The sequence below is a fragment of the Cimex lectularius genome, unplaced genomic scaffold (genome assembly GCF_000648675.2).
Source record: "Cimex lectularius strain Harlan isolate CLEC.00 unplaced genomic scaffold, Clec_2.1 scaffold86, whole genome shotgun sequence".
NCBI classification, from domain to species: domain Eukaryota; kingdom Metazoa; phylum Arthropoda; class Insecta; order Hemiptera; family Cimicidae; genus Cimex; species Cimex lectularius.
This window is the reverse complement of record NW_019392763.1, coordinates 1595116-1613117: the sequence shown is the minus strand read 5'-3', so window position 1 is coordinate 1613117 and position 18002 is coordinate 1595116. Positions and strand designations below refer to the sequence as shown.

Genomic DNA, 18002 nt, shown 5'->3' with positions numbered 1-18002 from the left:
AAATCGAAGTGTTCGACCCTGTTGATTTTTCTGCACTTGAGCTGAGCTACCCGTTAGGTGTCACAGATGAGGGGTCAAACCACTCTTGTGGGATTCAATCACAGAATCCCTAGGAACAAATACAAGTCGGATGCCTTAACCATTCGGCCCACGATGGTCCCCTACAAATGAATATCAAAACTAAAATATATGGGGAGTTGGTGTCCAGGTGGATCGAAGTCACGATAGCTCAAGTGGTAGAGCAGCGGCGTATCGAGCCGAAGGTCGGGGGTTCGAATCCCGCTCGTGACACTGATTTTTTATCTCAACCAATTCCTTACTTAAATACCAATAATAAATATTGACAATACAGGGTGTCAACTTACTAAGTACAGGTAGTAAAGTAATTCCTGTCATACAGGAGGTCTTACCATCCAACTCGTTGTGTACCACAGTACCGCTTTATTATCCTTTATTTCCCCCAATTATTAAGTCTAAATGTACTCCCAAATAAATCAAATCCAAAAGACATAAAAGGCGTAAAACCTGTTTCATTTGGAAAAAAGTTTTTTTTTTAATTTATTTGTTACCTATACATGATAGTACTATACTATAGCACAACACTAGCACTAATGCCAGGACTGCACCGGTAGAACACATGCTTTGAGGAGCCAGCCATTGCTTAGGTGTCAAGGAGGTCCCGAGGTCACCGTCGGTTGAGGAGACGTGGCTGGTTGTCAGGATGGGAATGACTGTAGAGGGCTCGAGCAGTATGGTTAGGATGGTTCGAAAGGTCGGTGTGGAAGGTTTGGAATCTGGACCGGATTAGTTCGTTGACATAAGGAATGTTGAGGTCATTGTGGATAGTGAGGTTAGTAGCATAAGGTGCTTGGACAATTGGAAGGCTTGGCAGTACCCCACAGTTCCACTCCGTATGTCCATATTGGTCTTGTACAGTGTTAGCTTTGTCTTAATTGTCAAAGTCGATTTCGGTCTTAGAAGTCTTCGTCGTCCAAGTCTTGTATTAAGTTGTTTTTTATGTCTTGTGTGTGGGGATTCAACGTCAGTCTGCTGTCAAGATACAGCCGCAAATTTGACTTCGTTTCTTGATGTGCAATGGAGGGCAAGATTGCTTCTTCAACGTAAAACTACACTGAGTACATTTTTCTTCGTTCAGTCTTGTCCTCCATTTTTTACACCATTCTTCGATGAGCTCAAGGTGTTCCTGGATGTTGGAGGTATCTTGTATCTTGGAAAGGATTCGAGTTAGGTGATAGGATTGTGTCGTCCGCGTAGGTGATGATAATAGTGTCAGGTTGTATTGGTACGTCAGCAGTATAAATTATATATAGGATATTGGAAAAAGATAAGGGGTTAAATAGTTTACACTATTCGGTTTTAGATTTACAGTAAATTTCTCCTTAGGATCGTATTTTTACACAATTTTTTAAAATTATGCAAATCCTATTTTTTGTGTTACACCAACACCGCTAGAACATGGATTTTTTCATAAAAAAGTTTTAGCCAAAAATAACAGATTTTATTGTATATAATTTTGTAATTAAAACTTTTTTTAAAAACCAATTAGCTGAGTTTATTGATCGCATCTATGTTTTATCCATTGTGTACTATGTGTGGTGATTAGTGACCGTTAATCGATATTTATTTAGAAATCGTGAAATGCGGTCTGGTGTGATGTAGGTTTCAGAAAAACATTTTATTTATCGTGCCAACGTTTCGACCTTTATTGAGATCATCTTCAGGACTCAAAGTGTTTATCTTCTGTGTAATCATTCTTGCGTGTCGTGTCGAGAATGCCCACACTACACGCAAGAATGACACAATTACACAGAAGACAAACACTTTGAGCCCTGAAGATGATCTCAATAAAGATCGAAACGTTGCACGATAAAGAAAATGTTTTTCTGAAACCTACATCACACCAGACCGCATCTCACGATTTCTAAATAAAAATTGTGTACTATGTTTTTTCTACTTATATCTTAGTTAATGTATGCATTTCCACACCTAGAGGTTATGTTGCACTTCTGAGGATTTTGAATTGGAAATACTGTATTTTTGTATGTTGTAAGGTTTAGCGAAGTCTCGGTAGTTCCAATCTCTTGTCAAGATTTCAGTTCTTGCTAGTCAATTTTTATCAGTTTTCTCGATAATGATTTATATAGTAGTCCGCGGTTTAATTCCTGTCTTTTTGTGTATATCTGCTTTCTTTTTTCTAATGCGCAAAAGTTTACTTAATTCGGCTATTCGCAACACATGTGCCTGGTGAATCTACATACTCACCCCATCTTCATCATTTGCTTTACTTAGTTTTTTAATACACCGCCTATATGAAAAAGGGACCAAGCCTTTAGTATTTTAATTACTATGGCAAATTGTACCCTCTGTAGTACGTTTATCCGCCTCTACGTGGCATTAAACTATTAAAATCTCATTTCTATATTGCTCCAATTTTTTTCGTTTTGCAAAGGGATTTATTATCAATAGCATCGTACAATTTAATGTGATTAGTTTACAAAGTATTTAAATCAAAGCGAAACAAAAAATCTGCAATTTTTGACTATTTGGAATCGGCACACGGGCACTACTGGGTCTGTCTTGTGTTTGAGATATTCAAACGCGTTTCGGCATTGCGCCATCTTCAGTGAGAAACTCTCGCCCCAGTAGTGCCCGTGTGCCGGTTCAACGAGTTCACCGACTCGCAGACCAAAAAAAATCAACTATAATTTTTGGCTAATTTAAAGCACTAAAGACAACCAACACAATTGGAAAGGTGAGACAAAACATCGACAATGACAACCATTCTAAGTGGTTAGGGCGTGTGCAGAAAACTTCACAGGTTGACTGAAGACGGAGAAAATTCCGAAACGTTCTGATAGATCAACCCAGGAAGAATAGGAAGACAAAAATGGTCGGTAAAGACAAACATAAATTGTTTTATTAACTGTAACACTTGTTAATATTTTACTTACATGAAATTTTTTTATTTTTTTAAAGAAAACCGATAACAAAAAAAGTAAAAATGTACAGTTTATCATTGTTGGAGTTCCGTTTATTATACCTTTTGCAGATTTATTCTCTCTTTTTTATCGGTCCTATTGATTTCCATTGCCAAACTCATATTCCTTCTGGGGCTTCTAGGCAACCGGTGTTTAAAAGGAGAGGAAAATCATTTGTTTATTGTTTCAGATGTTGTTCTTTCGTCGGCAGAAGGGGGAACGGCCCTCAGGCGATATCGATCGGTAAAAATTGCGATAAATTTGGAATTGTCGTCCACGAGCTGGGCCACGTCGTAGGCTTCTGGCACGAGCACACGAGGCCCGACAGAGACAATCATGTACTAATTGTAAGGGATAACATTATGTCAGGTACCAAAAAGAAATTTAAAGACGAATTTGAAATTTTTATATGGGAATTTGACAGTTTTTTAAATTTTTTGTTTAGGTCAAGAGTACAACTTCAACAAACTGACTGAGGAAGAAGTCAACTCTTTAGGTCTTGCTTATGACTATGATTCTATAATGCACTACGCGAGAAATACATTTTCCAAGGTAATTTAAAAATTTTTAGAAAGTAAATATTTTTTTGTTTATAAAAATGTAATCTCGTGATGGTTCTTTTGTCAACGACCTCTGACTTATGTCATAGCCTTTTGTAATCCATGTGCATTTTCTTACCTCACACCATCCGGTGAAACACGAAAGGAAAGGAAAGGTCATCATTGCAATGCAGATGTTCTCCGATCCACACTGTTTTTAATTTGTACAATTACCCAGGCAAATTTCTTCTGGTTCCAGCAGGTTTTTTCTCCTCTTGCACAGTTCGAATTTGAAAGTTGCATAATGGAAGCGTGAGGTCGGGTCGGCTAAGCGGGCTTAAGCGGACCATTCATACTTCATCCAAGGGTCCTTTCAATGGCAGAAACTGTAATTTGACAAGTCGTGTTTGGCCCGGATCGGACATGGGACGGCTTGTCGTAATCCAACCGTTTCCAAACTTCGATCACGCCCAGAAAGCGATGGCAGCCGATATTGAAGTGAGAGGTATAATGGTTGATTTAACGACATCGGTAAAACCTTGGTGGGAACAAGTTCATAGCTTGATCTCTCCTAAAACCGACCATTCAAGGATCTAATCGCAAAAATTCTTGAAACTGAAATATCCCAACTAAAAACTTCCATTTTTCCACCTCCACTGATCAACCTAGTCCTGTCCTGGATGTAGCTGTGCTGCACCATTTAGCCTTCTTTGATACACATCTATCACAGTAGTTTTACCCATGGCCAATATGGCGAAACCACCACCAAAAAAANTGTCCAAGACAAACTGAAAACTTAATAAAAAAGTTTATTTTATTTTTTAAAACTTAAAATGTTTTCCCTGGTTTGTAGTTTTTTTTTTTTTTTTTTTTTTTTTTTACTTTTCCACTTTTGAAGTTTGACCAGTCAATTTTTTTCTAGTTCGATCGATTGTTCAGTAATGACTGATAGTTACTGAAAAATCGATCGAACTAGAAAAAAATTGACTAGTCAAACTTCAACAGTTGAAAAGTTCAAAAAAAGAAAAACAGTACAAACCAGAGAAAACTTTTAAGTTTTCTTCTCTACCAGTAAAAAATATTTTGTCCTGTCGGTAAAAATCAGTGTTCATAACAAATGAATTTAAAATTCAACCTCTGCGTTGGTTTTATTATTGTCGAAGCTTTTCTCATTCTTGGAAGCTGCTGTACTTCGACGTTACACCCCACGTTGAAATTATTTTCTCGCCTCTTCGTTGTTGTTCAATCTCCGTTCTACCTAAGTTTGAAATTAAACATTAAATAACAATTTTTATCAATTCCCAACTTCCATAAGAAAAATGGCGAAGAATGCTCAAAATAGGGTATGCTCATTATTTTTAACTTTTTAAGTGAGAAATTTTATTTAACTGATTTCCCAGTTGGTGAATATTTGTCAATGTTGATTGTCGACAAATAAGCCAAAATGAACGCGATTTAATTATAAAACTGTTCGTGATGTTTTGCAGTTCTCAGAAGCACAACAATCGTTTAATTGTTCAATAATGCAATAAATAATCAACTGACGAGATTGGTTTGTTTCTATTTTCATCTCTCTTTCTCGATCTGACTCTATCTCTCACTTTCTCTCCTTTTCGATTTTTCTCTCACCATCTTTCTAACTCTTTCTTCCTGTCTTTAACGTTACCTCCCTTTCTTATATTCTTTGTCAATATCCATACTTGTTTTTCTATCTTTTCCACAATTTCTTTATCTTTCTCATTCATCACAATCTGCCTGTATTCTCTCTCTGTCTGTCTCTCTCTCTTTCTCTCTCTCTCTCTCTCTCACCCTATCTCCTCCTTATCTCTTTAACTCTCTCATTCTTTTATCCTTCGTTCTGAACTTATTTTCTCTCCATCCCTTTCACTATTTCTCGCTCGCTCATCCTTCATTCTCAAGATTTTTTACCATATTATTAGATATAGATGAGAGAGAGAGAGAGAGAGAGAGAGAGAGAGAGAGAGAGAGAGAGAGAGGGAGAGAGAGAGAGAGAAAGAGAGAAAGAGAGGGGGTATAGAAAAAAGATTGAAAGGAATAGAAAACAAAAAATTGCGAACGATTGGAAAAAATAGAATGAGAAAATAGAGAAAGAGGGAGGGAGTGAGTGAGTGAAGGAGTGAGAGAGTGAGAAAGAAGGAAAGTATAAAAAAAAAGACTGAAAGGAAGAGAAAACAAAAAAATTGCGAACGATTGGAAATAAATAGAATGAGAAAATAGAGAAAAAGGAAGGGAGGGAGGGAGGGAGTGAGAAAGTTGCGAACGATTGGAAATAAATAGAATGAAAAAATAGAGAAAGAAGGAGTGAGTGAGTGAGAGAGAGAGAGAGAGTGAGAGAGAGAGAGAGAGAGAGAGAGAGAGAGGGAGAAGGAGAGAACGAGAGAGAGAGAAGGAGTATATAGTAAAAAGATTGAAAGGTAGATAAAACAAAAAAGTTGCGAACGATTGGAAATAAATAGAATGAAAAAATAGAGAAAGAAGGAGTGAGTGAGAGAGAGAGAGGGAGTGAGTGAGAGAGAGAGAGAACGAGAGAGAGAGAAGGAGTATATAGTAAAAAGATTGAAAGGTAGATAATACAAAAAAGTTGCGAACGATTGGAAATAAATAGAATGAAAAAATAGAGAAAGAAGGAGGGAGTGAGTGAGTGAGTGAGAGAAAGAGAGAGAGAGAGAGAGAGAGAGAGAGAGAGAGAAAGAGAGCGAGGATATAGAAAGAATATTGAAAGGAATAGAAAACAAAAAAGTTGCGAACGATTGGAAAAAATAGAATGAGAAACTAGAGAAAGAGGGAGGGAGTGAGTGAGTGAGTGATTGTGAGAGAGGGAGAGAGAGAGAGAGAGAGAGAGACAGAGAGAGAGTGAGAGAGAGTGAATGAAAGAGAGGGAGGGTATAGAAAAAAGATTGAAAGGAATAGAAAACAAAAAAGTTGCGAACGATTGGAAAAATAGAATGAGAAACTAGAGAAAGAGGGAGGGAGTGAGTGAGTGAATGAGTGAAAGAGTGAGAAAGAAGGAAAGTGTAAAAAAAAGACTGAAAGGAAGAGAAAACAAAAATTTGCGAACGATTGGAAATAAATAGAATGAGAAAATAGAGAAAAAGGAAGGGAGGGAGGGAGGGAGTAAGTGAGTGAGAGAGAGCGAGGGGGGGAGATAAACAATTTAGATTTTTTTTTTACAAAAATGTCAAGTTCATATTTTAATTCTAATTCTTCCTGACTATTTTTCTTATACTCTCTGTACCTCTTTCTGCTCTTCTCTGTCAATCTTCATAATATTTTGCTATGTCTTCGACAATCTATCTATTTTTTTATTTTTCTCTCTCGATCTATCAGTTTCTCTTAAACACACTATTTCTCGTTATTTTTCCCTCCTGATGTGGCTATTTCTACCACGCTCTCACTTAATCTCTCTAACACAAACTAATATATAAAATAACTATATAACTAATGCTATAAACTAAAACTTTTTTCATTCTCTTTCATTCTTTTATCCGTCCTTTTGAACCCATTTCCCCCTATCCCTTTCCCTATTTCTCTCTCGCTCAGCCTTCTTTCTCAACTTTTCCCCGGTTTCTTTCATTATTTGTATCTTCCTATCTTCCTCGCTCTTCTTTCCTTCTCAAATATTTCCCCCTTATCTCTCTCTCTCTCTCTCTCTCTCTCTCTCTCTCTCTCTCTCTCTCTCTCTCTCTCTTTTGTTTTTAACATAAATTCAGATATTTACTTTGCTTACTAAGTCTAGATTAACAAAACTTTGTCTTTATTAGCCTCTAAAGTCATATTTTTATTTGAAAATCGTCTTTAAATAATTACATTTTTACATGGTGTTTTAATAAATTTTTTCCCTGGGAACAAATCGATGATAGAGAATACTTGTTAAATCAAATAGTTTTATCAATAAAATAATCGTGTTTTTTGACCGAATAATAAAATATTAACATTGTTTTGACATAAAAAATAATACCTGGCCTATCATCATAGGAAAAATACTTCTTACTAAGAATAGAAGAATTAAGAAATTCTATTTATTATATTTTTAAAAAATTATGATAAAGCCAATTTAGCTTTTTTTTTTTAAATAATGGTAAATTGCATTTCTCAATATTGATTTTGATAATTTTCACTAGAGTTCGGGAATAGGAAAATATTGTTGACCATTTGAACAAAAACAAATCCTTCATACAGTTACAAGAATTTACCAAATAAACAGACTTTTTTTACTTATTATATATATTTGAATAATTGTTGTAATTATTTGTTGTTTTTGGTTTTAAAGGGAACGTATCTTGATACGATACAGCCGACGGAATACGGCAGAGGGAAAAGGAAGCCCGAAATAGGCCAAAGGGTCCGCCTCAGCGAGGGAGACATCGCACAGACAAATCTCCTTTACAAATGTCCAAGTAAGTTTTATTGCTGTTTTATTGCTGCTTTACAATCAGATAAAACTTGTTTAGATTTACCGATGTTTCTTCCTTCGAAAAAATATTGCTTGCGTTGTTTTTTTCTTCTTTTATCTAAATAATATATATAACTAAAGAGTGAAAAACATTTAAAGGATTTCCTGTCGTGTTTTCGATCTTGTTCTGCAATACGAATTGTCAAGTTTAAACAATTGGAGAAATTTCCGCCTATTAATTTGTTAATCTCTGAAAGAAAGGACATTCAATAATGTTGTAATAAAAAAGTAAAAAATTGCTTAGGAAATGGGAAACAATCAACATTTTAATCAGTAGGGAAATAATCATACTACCAATAAAAACATGCAACAATGACAATTAAAACAATTAATACAAATTTGTGTTAAAAATTAGCCTGAAATAATTAAACAATAAATGAATAATTCATATAAACTCACCTACACAATGAGATTGTCCACAGGTCTTTTGTACCTGGAAAAAAAATGCTAAAAATATAAATAAAAAATAATGTTCTAATCTTATAAACAATTAGATTGTTTTCATGGCAAACTGTAAATAAAAATATGTGCATATTTTAATTCTCACTCTTCCTTCCTGTTTTTCTTTTACTATCTGTCTCCTTTTTCACTCTCTTAATTAACTCTCTTCATTTCTCTTTTCGGTCAATATTCATATCTGTTTTGCCAATTTGTCAGCCAATTTTCAATTCAGTGTCCAACAATCTCTCTCTTTCTCTTTCTCTCAACTTATCGCAGTTTCTCTTTCAGATACTATTCCTTGTTATTTTTTTCTTGCGAAGTGACTGTTTTTACCACTTTCTGTTCAGGTATAGAAAAGTCTATGAGACCTAACTTCGATTAACTCAACCAATCAATCAATTTGCGAATATTCATCGCTATTTTTCTATCCTTTTCAATCTCTCTCTCTCTCTCTCTCTCTCTCTCTCTCTTTCTCTCTCTCCCTCTCTCTCTCTCTCTCTCTCTCCCTCCCACCCTCTCTCTCTTTCTCTTTCTCTCACTCCCTCCCTCCTTCTATTTCTCTCATTCAATATCTTTATTTACTTCCAATCATTCACAACTTTTTTGTTTTTTGTTCCTTTCAATCTTTTTGCCTATACAACTAACTCTTTTTCTCCCATTCCCACTTTCTCTCTTACACCCTCTTTTACCCCCTCTCTCACTCTCTCTCTCATTCTCATCCTCATCTACTTCCAATATCTCTGCACATTGTGTGACACTCAATTGTTATCATTCTCACCTTTTCTCTCTATATACAACAAAAGAAAAGACAAATTTTTACAATTTAGCCAAATCACAATATAAATAATGCCTAATCTTATAAAAAATTTGGCTTTGTTCATAACAAACTGCAAATAAAAATATCAAGTCCATATTTTATAGTCTTAGCTAGAGGAAGGACAATTATCTACTAGTAGATTCCAAGCGACTGCAATACCAGAATGTGGTGCCTTGGCAAAACTCAATAGTCCCAAACCACCGAAAAAAGATACAGTAGCAGGCCTAAATGAAAATGAAGCACTATATCTGAACTAAGAAGTAAATATTTCAAAGATAAGACACTAGGTTAAGTAATGGCCAACATGACCGTTGTACGATACTATTGAGATAATGGTTGCTGAAAACTTATTGGTGTGTTCAAAGATTACAACTAGACCATTCTGATGTGTGACATCAAAGATTGATTCTATATTTGGCTGGTCATAACGAAATGAAGAAAATGAGCCTACCCGTAAATTTGGGTATAACAGGACTTAACATAAAGCACCGATAATGCAAAAATATTTAGTATTATTATTTTGATGAGTTGTGTTGTGAAAATTATTCTGTAATATGTGCAAGAAAGACTGATTTAAAACTTAGTAGTCATCAAACTTATCAGGGTAAATAATTAATTAGAAAGGTTTTTGTTATTAGAGAGGTAAGTTTAGTCCCGTTGTACATTTCTTTCACTAGCCTTTAATACTTGAGATAACTATTTGTAGATATCTAAATGAAAATAATATTTCGGAAAGTGCAATCAGTATTAAAATGATCAGGGTCATTATCTAACCTTTGCGTAAAAAGATTAATCAGAAGGCTAAGAGAGTTTGTTTTGAATTTGTTAAAAAAAAAAAAAAAAAAAACACAGAACTTTATTTTTTTAATATGTTCCAGAATGTGGCAGGACGCATCAGGAAAATTCAGCGACCATCGTATCGCCTTCGCACGTCAAGGTGCCAGCTCCACCTCCAGAAGGGGAGAAGTGCGAATGGAGGATCACGGCAACTCACGGAGAGAGGATTGTCCTTAACATAACTCATTTGGATATCTACAAGAGCGTCGATTGTCGTTACAATTATCTGGAGATAAGGGACGGATACTGGCATAAATCTGCTCTCCTTGGTTAGTGATTTTCAACAAAATTGGCAGTTAAAAAAAAAGAAAAGAAAATGAAGAAGAGCTGGATGGCTGTACCATCTTGATAAGAGATTATCTTTAAACTTCTTATTTTTTTATTGCATTTATCATTCTTTATATAAAGAGATAATTGCATAAATGTAATCTGTTTATTTCTCATAATCTCTTTAGAAAAAAGGCAAAATGAATTACAATATTGAAAAATAAAAATACAGAAAAAGTGAAAAGTTCAATGATCACTCATTAATTTTATAACATTCATTTAAACTATTCACACTGTATATATAAAAAAGAGAAATTCTATCAGACAGCGAGGGTGGGTACCATCAGTACACAAATTGTTAATAAAAACAGAAAAAAATTAAACTGATTAACATATTTTTTTAATATTGTTTAATGAAAAAAGGTTTATTAGCATGCTGCATTAAAACTTTTAAACCCTGAATATGTTCTTGTTGAAAGAATATGAATAAACCCATACAGACTTTCATTTCATAAAGACGTAGACGCAAATTGGATTTTTTTTAAAAACATAATAAACTATGTAATTTCATAATGCAGTAAATCTTTAGGCAGGATTTATATTTAAATTATGAATATAATTACTGTTAAATATGTATTTTTCAATGTACATTAACATTATTAAATTTTTTTTAGGCAGGTTTTGTGGTAGTGAAAAGTTGACGGATCTGGTCGTGAGCACTGGGGCGAGAATGCTTCTTACATACGCTGTGAACTCTAAGCAGTCAGGTCACCGAGGCTTTACTGCACATTACGAAGGTAAAGTTTAAAAATTTTCTTAAATTTTTTATAAGTACTTTTGAATTTTTTTAATATATTTTTTTTATAGCTGTTTGTGGTGGAGAGATTGATGTTGATGAGGGCGGCCACCTTGAATCGCCCAACTACCCCGAAGACTACCAGCACAACAAGGAATGCATTTGGAAATTGACTGCTCCCGAGGACTTCCAGGTCGCTGTCAAATTCCAAAGTTTCGAGGTATGAAAATACTTACTTGTTAGTCAAACAGTGACTTTATGAAAAAAAAAAAAAAATGTCGACAGGTTGAAAAGCACGACAACTGCGTCTACGACTATGTAGAAGTACGGGATGGACACGAAGCAGACTCGCCTCTCATTGGAAAATACTGCGGGTATAAACTTCCACCCGATGTACACTCAACTGGAAACAAACTGTCGATCAAATTCGTCTCAGATGGTTCTGTGCAGAAACCAGGATTTGCAGCAGCATATATGAAAGGTAAAGTTTGACTCAAATCTTTCGTTATTTTCCATTTATTTTCCGAATAAAATTGTTATACTGTACACACAAACATTACTTTATATATTTATATTTTAATTAAATACCGATTATAATAATTTTCATATTGATTATATAAATTGCCATAATTTTTTTGCAATGTCATAAAATCCTGCAATTTCATCTAACTTGAATATTTCCTAAGATTTGTCCTTTCTTTGTTCATGTAAAAATTTTTTTTACTCTACAAACTATTTTTAGTACACCAAATAGTAAAATTTTACTTTTAGTAAAAATTTTTCTTGGAATGATAGCGTTAATAATTAAAAATCATAATAATATTTTTTTTAAAAACTGATTTGTCTATAGAACTAGATGAATGCAGTTTGTTTGAACACGGTTGTGAACAGCAGTGTATCAACACGCTCGGTGGATACGAGTGTGCTTGTAAAATTGGCTTTGAACTTCATTCCGATGGGAAACACTGCGAAGGTAAGCATTATAAAAAGAAAACAAATTAAATTAAACTTCATAAACATTTTTTTGTACATAGATGCTTGTGGTGGGATTATGGATGGGCCAAATGGGGTCATAACAAGCCCATCTTTTCCTGACCTGTATCCACCCGATAAGCATTGCGTCTGGGAAGTGATCGCACCTCCTCAATACAGGATAACGTTGAATTTCACACATTTCGATCTTGAAGGCAACAATGTCTACCAGGTAAATATAATTTTACAAAATTCTAAACTTAGACTGATAGTCAGAACAGAAATTAGGCCTGGTTGACACACCAACCAACCAACAGATGGACCTACATCGATGCTAACAATTTATATAATCACTATGGTACTTTGCAATAAAGATCATCCAATAGTTATTTTATTAATACATATTAGTACTCATTTGTACATTTCCACTGTTTTTTCTTTCTTTTTTTCGTACAGTTGTATCTTCTGATGTAGCATGGCTGCAGCACACTACTCCATGAGTCAGAGATCTCTTGTTATCCTCCGTTATATATTATTTGAATATTTGAACCTCTCAACTACCCATAACTTCAAAATTATGTTTTTACGTCTATTAATTATCTCTAATTAAAAAAAAATCAATAGCAGCTTCTTTTTTTACTTGAATTGTATTAATCTTCTAGAATATACAGATTTTTCTGATTTAACTCAACTGTTGCGATTCATCAAGTAACGGATACTGAATCCTGTGTAATATTAAAGTTTAGGAGGACATGATGGGGGGGGAGTTGAAATTTTATGGGCTATGCTGGGTTTTGAACCTAGAGCTGCAAATATGACAAATAAAAATGAAGTTTTTCGGAGGATCTATGGAAGAGGTTAACACAGAGAAAAAAACTTCCTTTCAGTTTTTGCCGAGCTTTCAACAGTTTTTATGCTGTCATCTTCAGGGCTTCTACCTTAATGAGGAAATAAAAAGGAACATGGCTGTTCTGGGTTTACATCCCATCATAGCCTTTGGAATTTTAATTGGTAATAATTTGATGTACAGCAGTCTCTGTAGAAAATGGAAAATGAAAAATGGAAGCAAATGTGCCCATGTCATATTTACACTCAACACAAATCTCCTCTCACAATTTACTACAACAATCCCAAATCCGACAGCGTACGCTACCATCTAGACTCATGCCTAATGTGAAATCAGCATATACGACTGATACGACAAGGTCTAAACAGACACTACAGTCTACTCTACAAATTTATAGGACGACCATCCAAGCTATAGATGAAAAACAAACGTATAATTTACAAAACACTACTACAACCAATTTCGACATATGGAATAGAATTACGAGGAACGGCTAAACCTTCCCATATCCAACGTCTCCAATCCTGCCCTCCACAATGACTTTAAAATTCCATTTTTCCAAAATATAATCCCCCAAAAATTTACCTAGTTACACAATAATCTCCCCTATCCTTTAACCAATCCCATGAGCGTCTCAAGAGGAAATGATCTCTGAGGAGTAAAAAGGGAAGTTTATTTAACGAAGTGAAGTAGGAGAAGAATATTGATTATTTGCTCTCCACAATGTAAATATGTAAATAGCTGTAAATGTACCTATGTTTATGAAATTATATATTCTAATCAAAAATTGCAGATTATAATAAAATATTGGAATTAATTAAGGTTTTTAGTTGAGATAAAAAAATCAATGGCACGAGCGGGATTCGAACCCACGATCTTCGGCTTAATACGCCGCTGGTCTACAACTTGAGCTATCTTGACTTTGATCCACTCGGACACCAACTTCCCATCTCAACCGCACCTTTTTGAATTTTCCAAGCAAAAAGGAGGGAAAATTCAAAAAGGTGCGGTTGAGATGGGAAGTTGGTGTCCGAGTGGATCAAAGTCACGATAGCTCAAGTGGTAGAGCAGCGGCGTATCAAGCCGAAGATGGTGGGTTCGAATCCCACTCATGCCATTGATTTTTTTATCTCAACTAAAAACCTTAATTAATTATAATATATTAATTGGTCAAGCGGACCACGAAATTAGTGAATTTATGAAAATATTGGGTAAAAAATATAATATGGAAAATGTATTAAACATTGGTTCTGCATACCATTTTGTACTTCATGGGCTGCGGGACTTCAGTGGCTGGTTTTTGCTTTGTCACAGAACTGTTTATAACGGGTTTGACTCATAGCATCATAAACGTAGACTTTTCAATTCTCTATCTACGACATTGTAAAGTTACACTTAAATAATTGCAAGGCAATATGGCCATTAGTCAGTTTGGTCTTTGTTTCCTTGCTGTATTGGTCACTGAATGTAAAGGAAGCAGAAACACGCCTGACAGACCAACACAGCGAGAATAGGCAGACCAAAATGATCAATAATGACCAAAATAGAAATCGATTATCCTTCAGACCGCTGATAAATTAAACAATAATTGTTAGGGGTTTGGCCTAGTTTTCCCTGCAGTAATTAGCTTTTGGTTCTTAACTTGAGTGAAGATGGACTCTTCAGAATAAATAAAGACTATCTTTCATTTTAAAGTCATTTTACAACACTACACTTGATAAACAGAATCTTGTAAGAAAACTAGAAATGAACTAAATTATTTTATTTTTTTATTACATGTATTTAATATATAAATTTTATGGAATTTGGTAAAATATATAAACAAACTAGAAAGACATTCTTCCTGGTCTAAGACCATCTGAGGGCAATAATAATTAAATATTTATTCAGAAATCGTGAGATGCGGTCTGGTGTGATAGGTTTCAGAAAAAACATTTGTAAATCCCAGGCCCTGAAGACGATCTCAATAAAGATCGAAACGTTGGCATGATAAAGAAAATGTTTTTCTGAAACCTATAACACCAGACCGCATCTCACGATTTCTGAATAATTATCGATTAACGGTCACTAATCACCACACAAAAATAATTAAATATACTAAATAAATTGTGTTGGCCACCGTGGGGCTTAATGGTTAGGATGCTTGGGTTCTATTTGCTACGCTAGTGGCTCTGGGTTCAAATCCCGGCTTTTTGATTGAAAATAATGTGAAAATAAGTATAGCGGTACACATTGGGTAGTTGGCCATTAAGCCCTCTTGTATGACAGGAATTACTTTACTTATCACTTGTCTAAATTCTGTATTCTGGTATTCTTCTAAATATTTACGGTAGTGTAGAGTGGGATTTTTCAGCCAGAAACGAATTAGATGTTTTGTTGCGTTTTTATTTACACAACATTTCTGAGCATTTTGCTCCTTTTTTACAGTCTCTCAAACAAAAGAGGTTGATAAAACTTGTCAAAATAAAATTTAAAAATCTAAAAAAAAGGCCATCTTTCTACAGCATGACCAATTTGAAGGATTATAATATTAATTTAAAAAAAACTAATTTACTGATTCTATCCCTTGATCAAACTTGATTGTGCTGATTCAGACATGATTTGCCAGACCAGAATGATCAGGTACAATCAGTACAAGCTATATGTTCCTTTACTTATTTAAGGTAGTTGGGAAGAACTTTGTGGAGTGTGTTATAAGTAAAAAAATTTCAACTAGTTAAACTAGTGATATCAGCAAGTTATTGAAAATATTTACAATAGCATACAACAAGAATAGTTAGATTTAGGATCAACATTTAATATATTTCCTTATTAATTTCCTTTTTTAAATTTTTTTTTAGCAAGAGTGTGAATATGACAGTGTTGAAATACTTTCTAAAATGAGTTCAGAAATTATTCACAATCATGGAGTGTTTTGTGGTGGAAAATTCCCATCTTTAGTTACGTCTGAGAGCAACATACTTCATCTTGAATTTAAATCAGATTCTTCAATTCAAAAATCAGGCTTCGCCGCACGTTTTTTTACTGGTATGTTTTAAACAGATTATATTTCTTTACTTTAATTTAATTTTCATAATTTGAATTTCAGATATGGATGAATGTGCGTTGAATAATGGAGGCTGTCAACATGAATGCAGGAATACCGTAGGGTCGTATAGTTGCTGGTGCCATAATGGGTTCACTCTTCATGACAACGGTCACGATTGCAAAGAGGGCGGATGTAAATACGACGTGAGATCACCGACTGGCGTCGTATCATCTCCAAACTACCCAGACTATTATCCTAGTAGGAAAGATTGCGTCTGGCATTTCACAACTACTCCCGGTCATAGGATAAAACTCGTAAGTATATTTATAATTTTAAGGACGAACGGCTATTTTAATATTAATTATTGTAGATATTTTCTGAATTTGAATTGGAGCCTCATCAGGAATGTGCATATGATCATATTGCTGTTTACGATGGTGATTCGCCAGATGCATTTACACTTGGGAGATTTTGCGGTTCAAAAGCTCCACATCCAATAATCGCAAGTTCGAATCAAATGTTTATGATATTTAAGACAGATGCTAGTGTTCAGAGGAAAGGATTCCTTGCATCTCACTCAACCGGTAAGTACTTTAAATTTAAGCAAAATTTTATATATGTTAATTTAATTAATTCTTTCCCTTTCAGCCTGCGGTGGTCATTTAAAAGCAACGAGTCGAGTAAAACATGTTTATTCTCATTCAAAATATGGTGACCACAACTATGAAAACCGGGCTGACTGTGACTGGTCAATTGAAGCCGAGCCTGGTCAACTTGTCCAGTTGGTTTTCCTCACTTTTGAAATCGAGGATGAACAAGACTGTGCGTATGATTACGTCGAAGTCTTCTCAGGGCTTGACGAAAGCAACTTAATTGGAAAATATTGCGGTAATAATGTAAGTATTAATTTAACTTGAGTTATTATTAAATAAAAACATAATTTTTGTTTTGTTTTTAGAATCCCACTGATATTATATCAGTGAATGAAGCTCTTTTAGTTCGGTTTAGAACTGACGATACAATTGTTAGCAAGGGTTTTTCGGCATCTTATGTCGCTGTTGATCACTTTTCGTTGGAAAAGATGGACACAAAGGCAGAAAATGAAGATAAGTGACATTTGTGATTATCATGTTAACGTGAGAATAATTGCATTCTCATCCTTTTCTTGTCATTCTTCAAATGCCAAATTGATATAAAAAAACAAAAAACAAAAAAAAAATCACCAAAAAAAGAAAAAATTAACAACCAATTGTTAAATAATTATATCATTGTATGAACTTATAAAATGTGTTTGAAAATAATCTGTGCCAAATTAATAGTTACATTTTTTTTTAATGATCTCATCATGTTGAACATATCGTTAAAAAATGTTCTGTTGTAAATGCGAAACGTAGACTTAATTATTTTTATTACTTTTATTAAATTTTGGTACAAAGGGCATCGATGGGTACTAGAAATCACTATTTTTAGTTTTGTTCCATTAATTGTAATTAAAGTCTACACAATTAAAGTGTGATTGGTCTAAAACCACAATTACTATTAAAAAAAAGCATTTTATTTATTGTATGTGCAGAATAGATGTCTGAATTTTATTTTGTAAGTTAATCAGGACTGGTTTGTGTTGTATAAAAATACTAACGTGTTTGTAATTTGTGTGTGTAGACAATAATATCTTCTTTTTCGTGTTCTTTGAATAATTTTTTTCATATTGTTATTCAAATAATTGTAAACTAGTGTTATAATGTGGTACTACTTTATTAGATGATTGTATGAATTTTTTTTTATGTAAAACAATTTCTATTTTATACACATTTGCCAATTATTTTACTTAATAATGTACGTATGTTATGTTACAAAATAGTGTAATAAATAAGTTATTTCAATTTTTTTAAAATAGAAACTGTCTTTTAATTACTGCCAACTTATACTAGAGCATATTTATTGATTATCAATAATACTGTCATTAATCTTTAAGCCATCGATTT

At 34.1% G+C, this 18002-nt stretch overlaps 1 protein-coding gene across 1 annotated transcript in view; it reads left to right on the top strand.

The window, feature by feature from the left end:
* Positions 1-17798, top strand: part of LOC106673483 (tolloid-like protein 1) — a 59956-nt gene extending 42158 nt beyond the window's left edge. Inside the window, exons 5-18 of the mRNA XM_014405622.2 lie at positions 3190-3368; positions 3445-3551; positions 7830-7956; positions 10149-10376; positions 11049-11171; positions 11242-11390; positions 11456-11651; positions 12021-12143; positions 12205-12374; positions 15830-16016; positions 16078-16331; positions 16388-16601; positions 16666-16913; positions 16976-17798. Coding sequence (XP_014261108.1) covers positions 3190-3368; positions 3445-3551; positions 7830-7956; positions 10149-10376; positions 11049-11171; positions 11242-11390; positions 11456-11651; positions 12021-12143; positions 12205-12374; positions 15830-16016; positions 16078-16331; positions 16388-16601; positions 16666-16913; positions 16976-17131 — 2461 coding nt within the window. The 3' untranslated portion in view covers positions 17132-17798. The remainder of the gene's footprint in view (positions 1-3189; positions 3369-3444; positions 3552-7829; positions 7957-10148; positions 10377-11048; positions 11172-11241; positions 11391-11455; positions 11652-12020; positions 12144-12204; positions 12375-15829; positions 16017-16077; positions 16332-16387; positions 16602-16665; positions 16914-16975) is intronic.
* Positions 17799-18002: the final 204 nt, after the last annotated feature.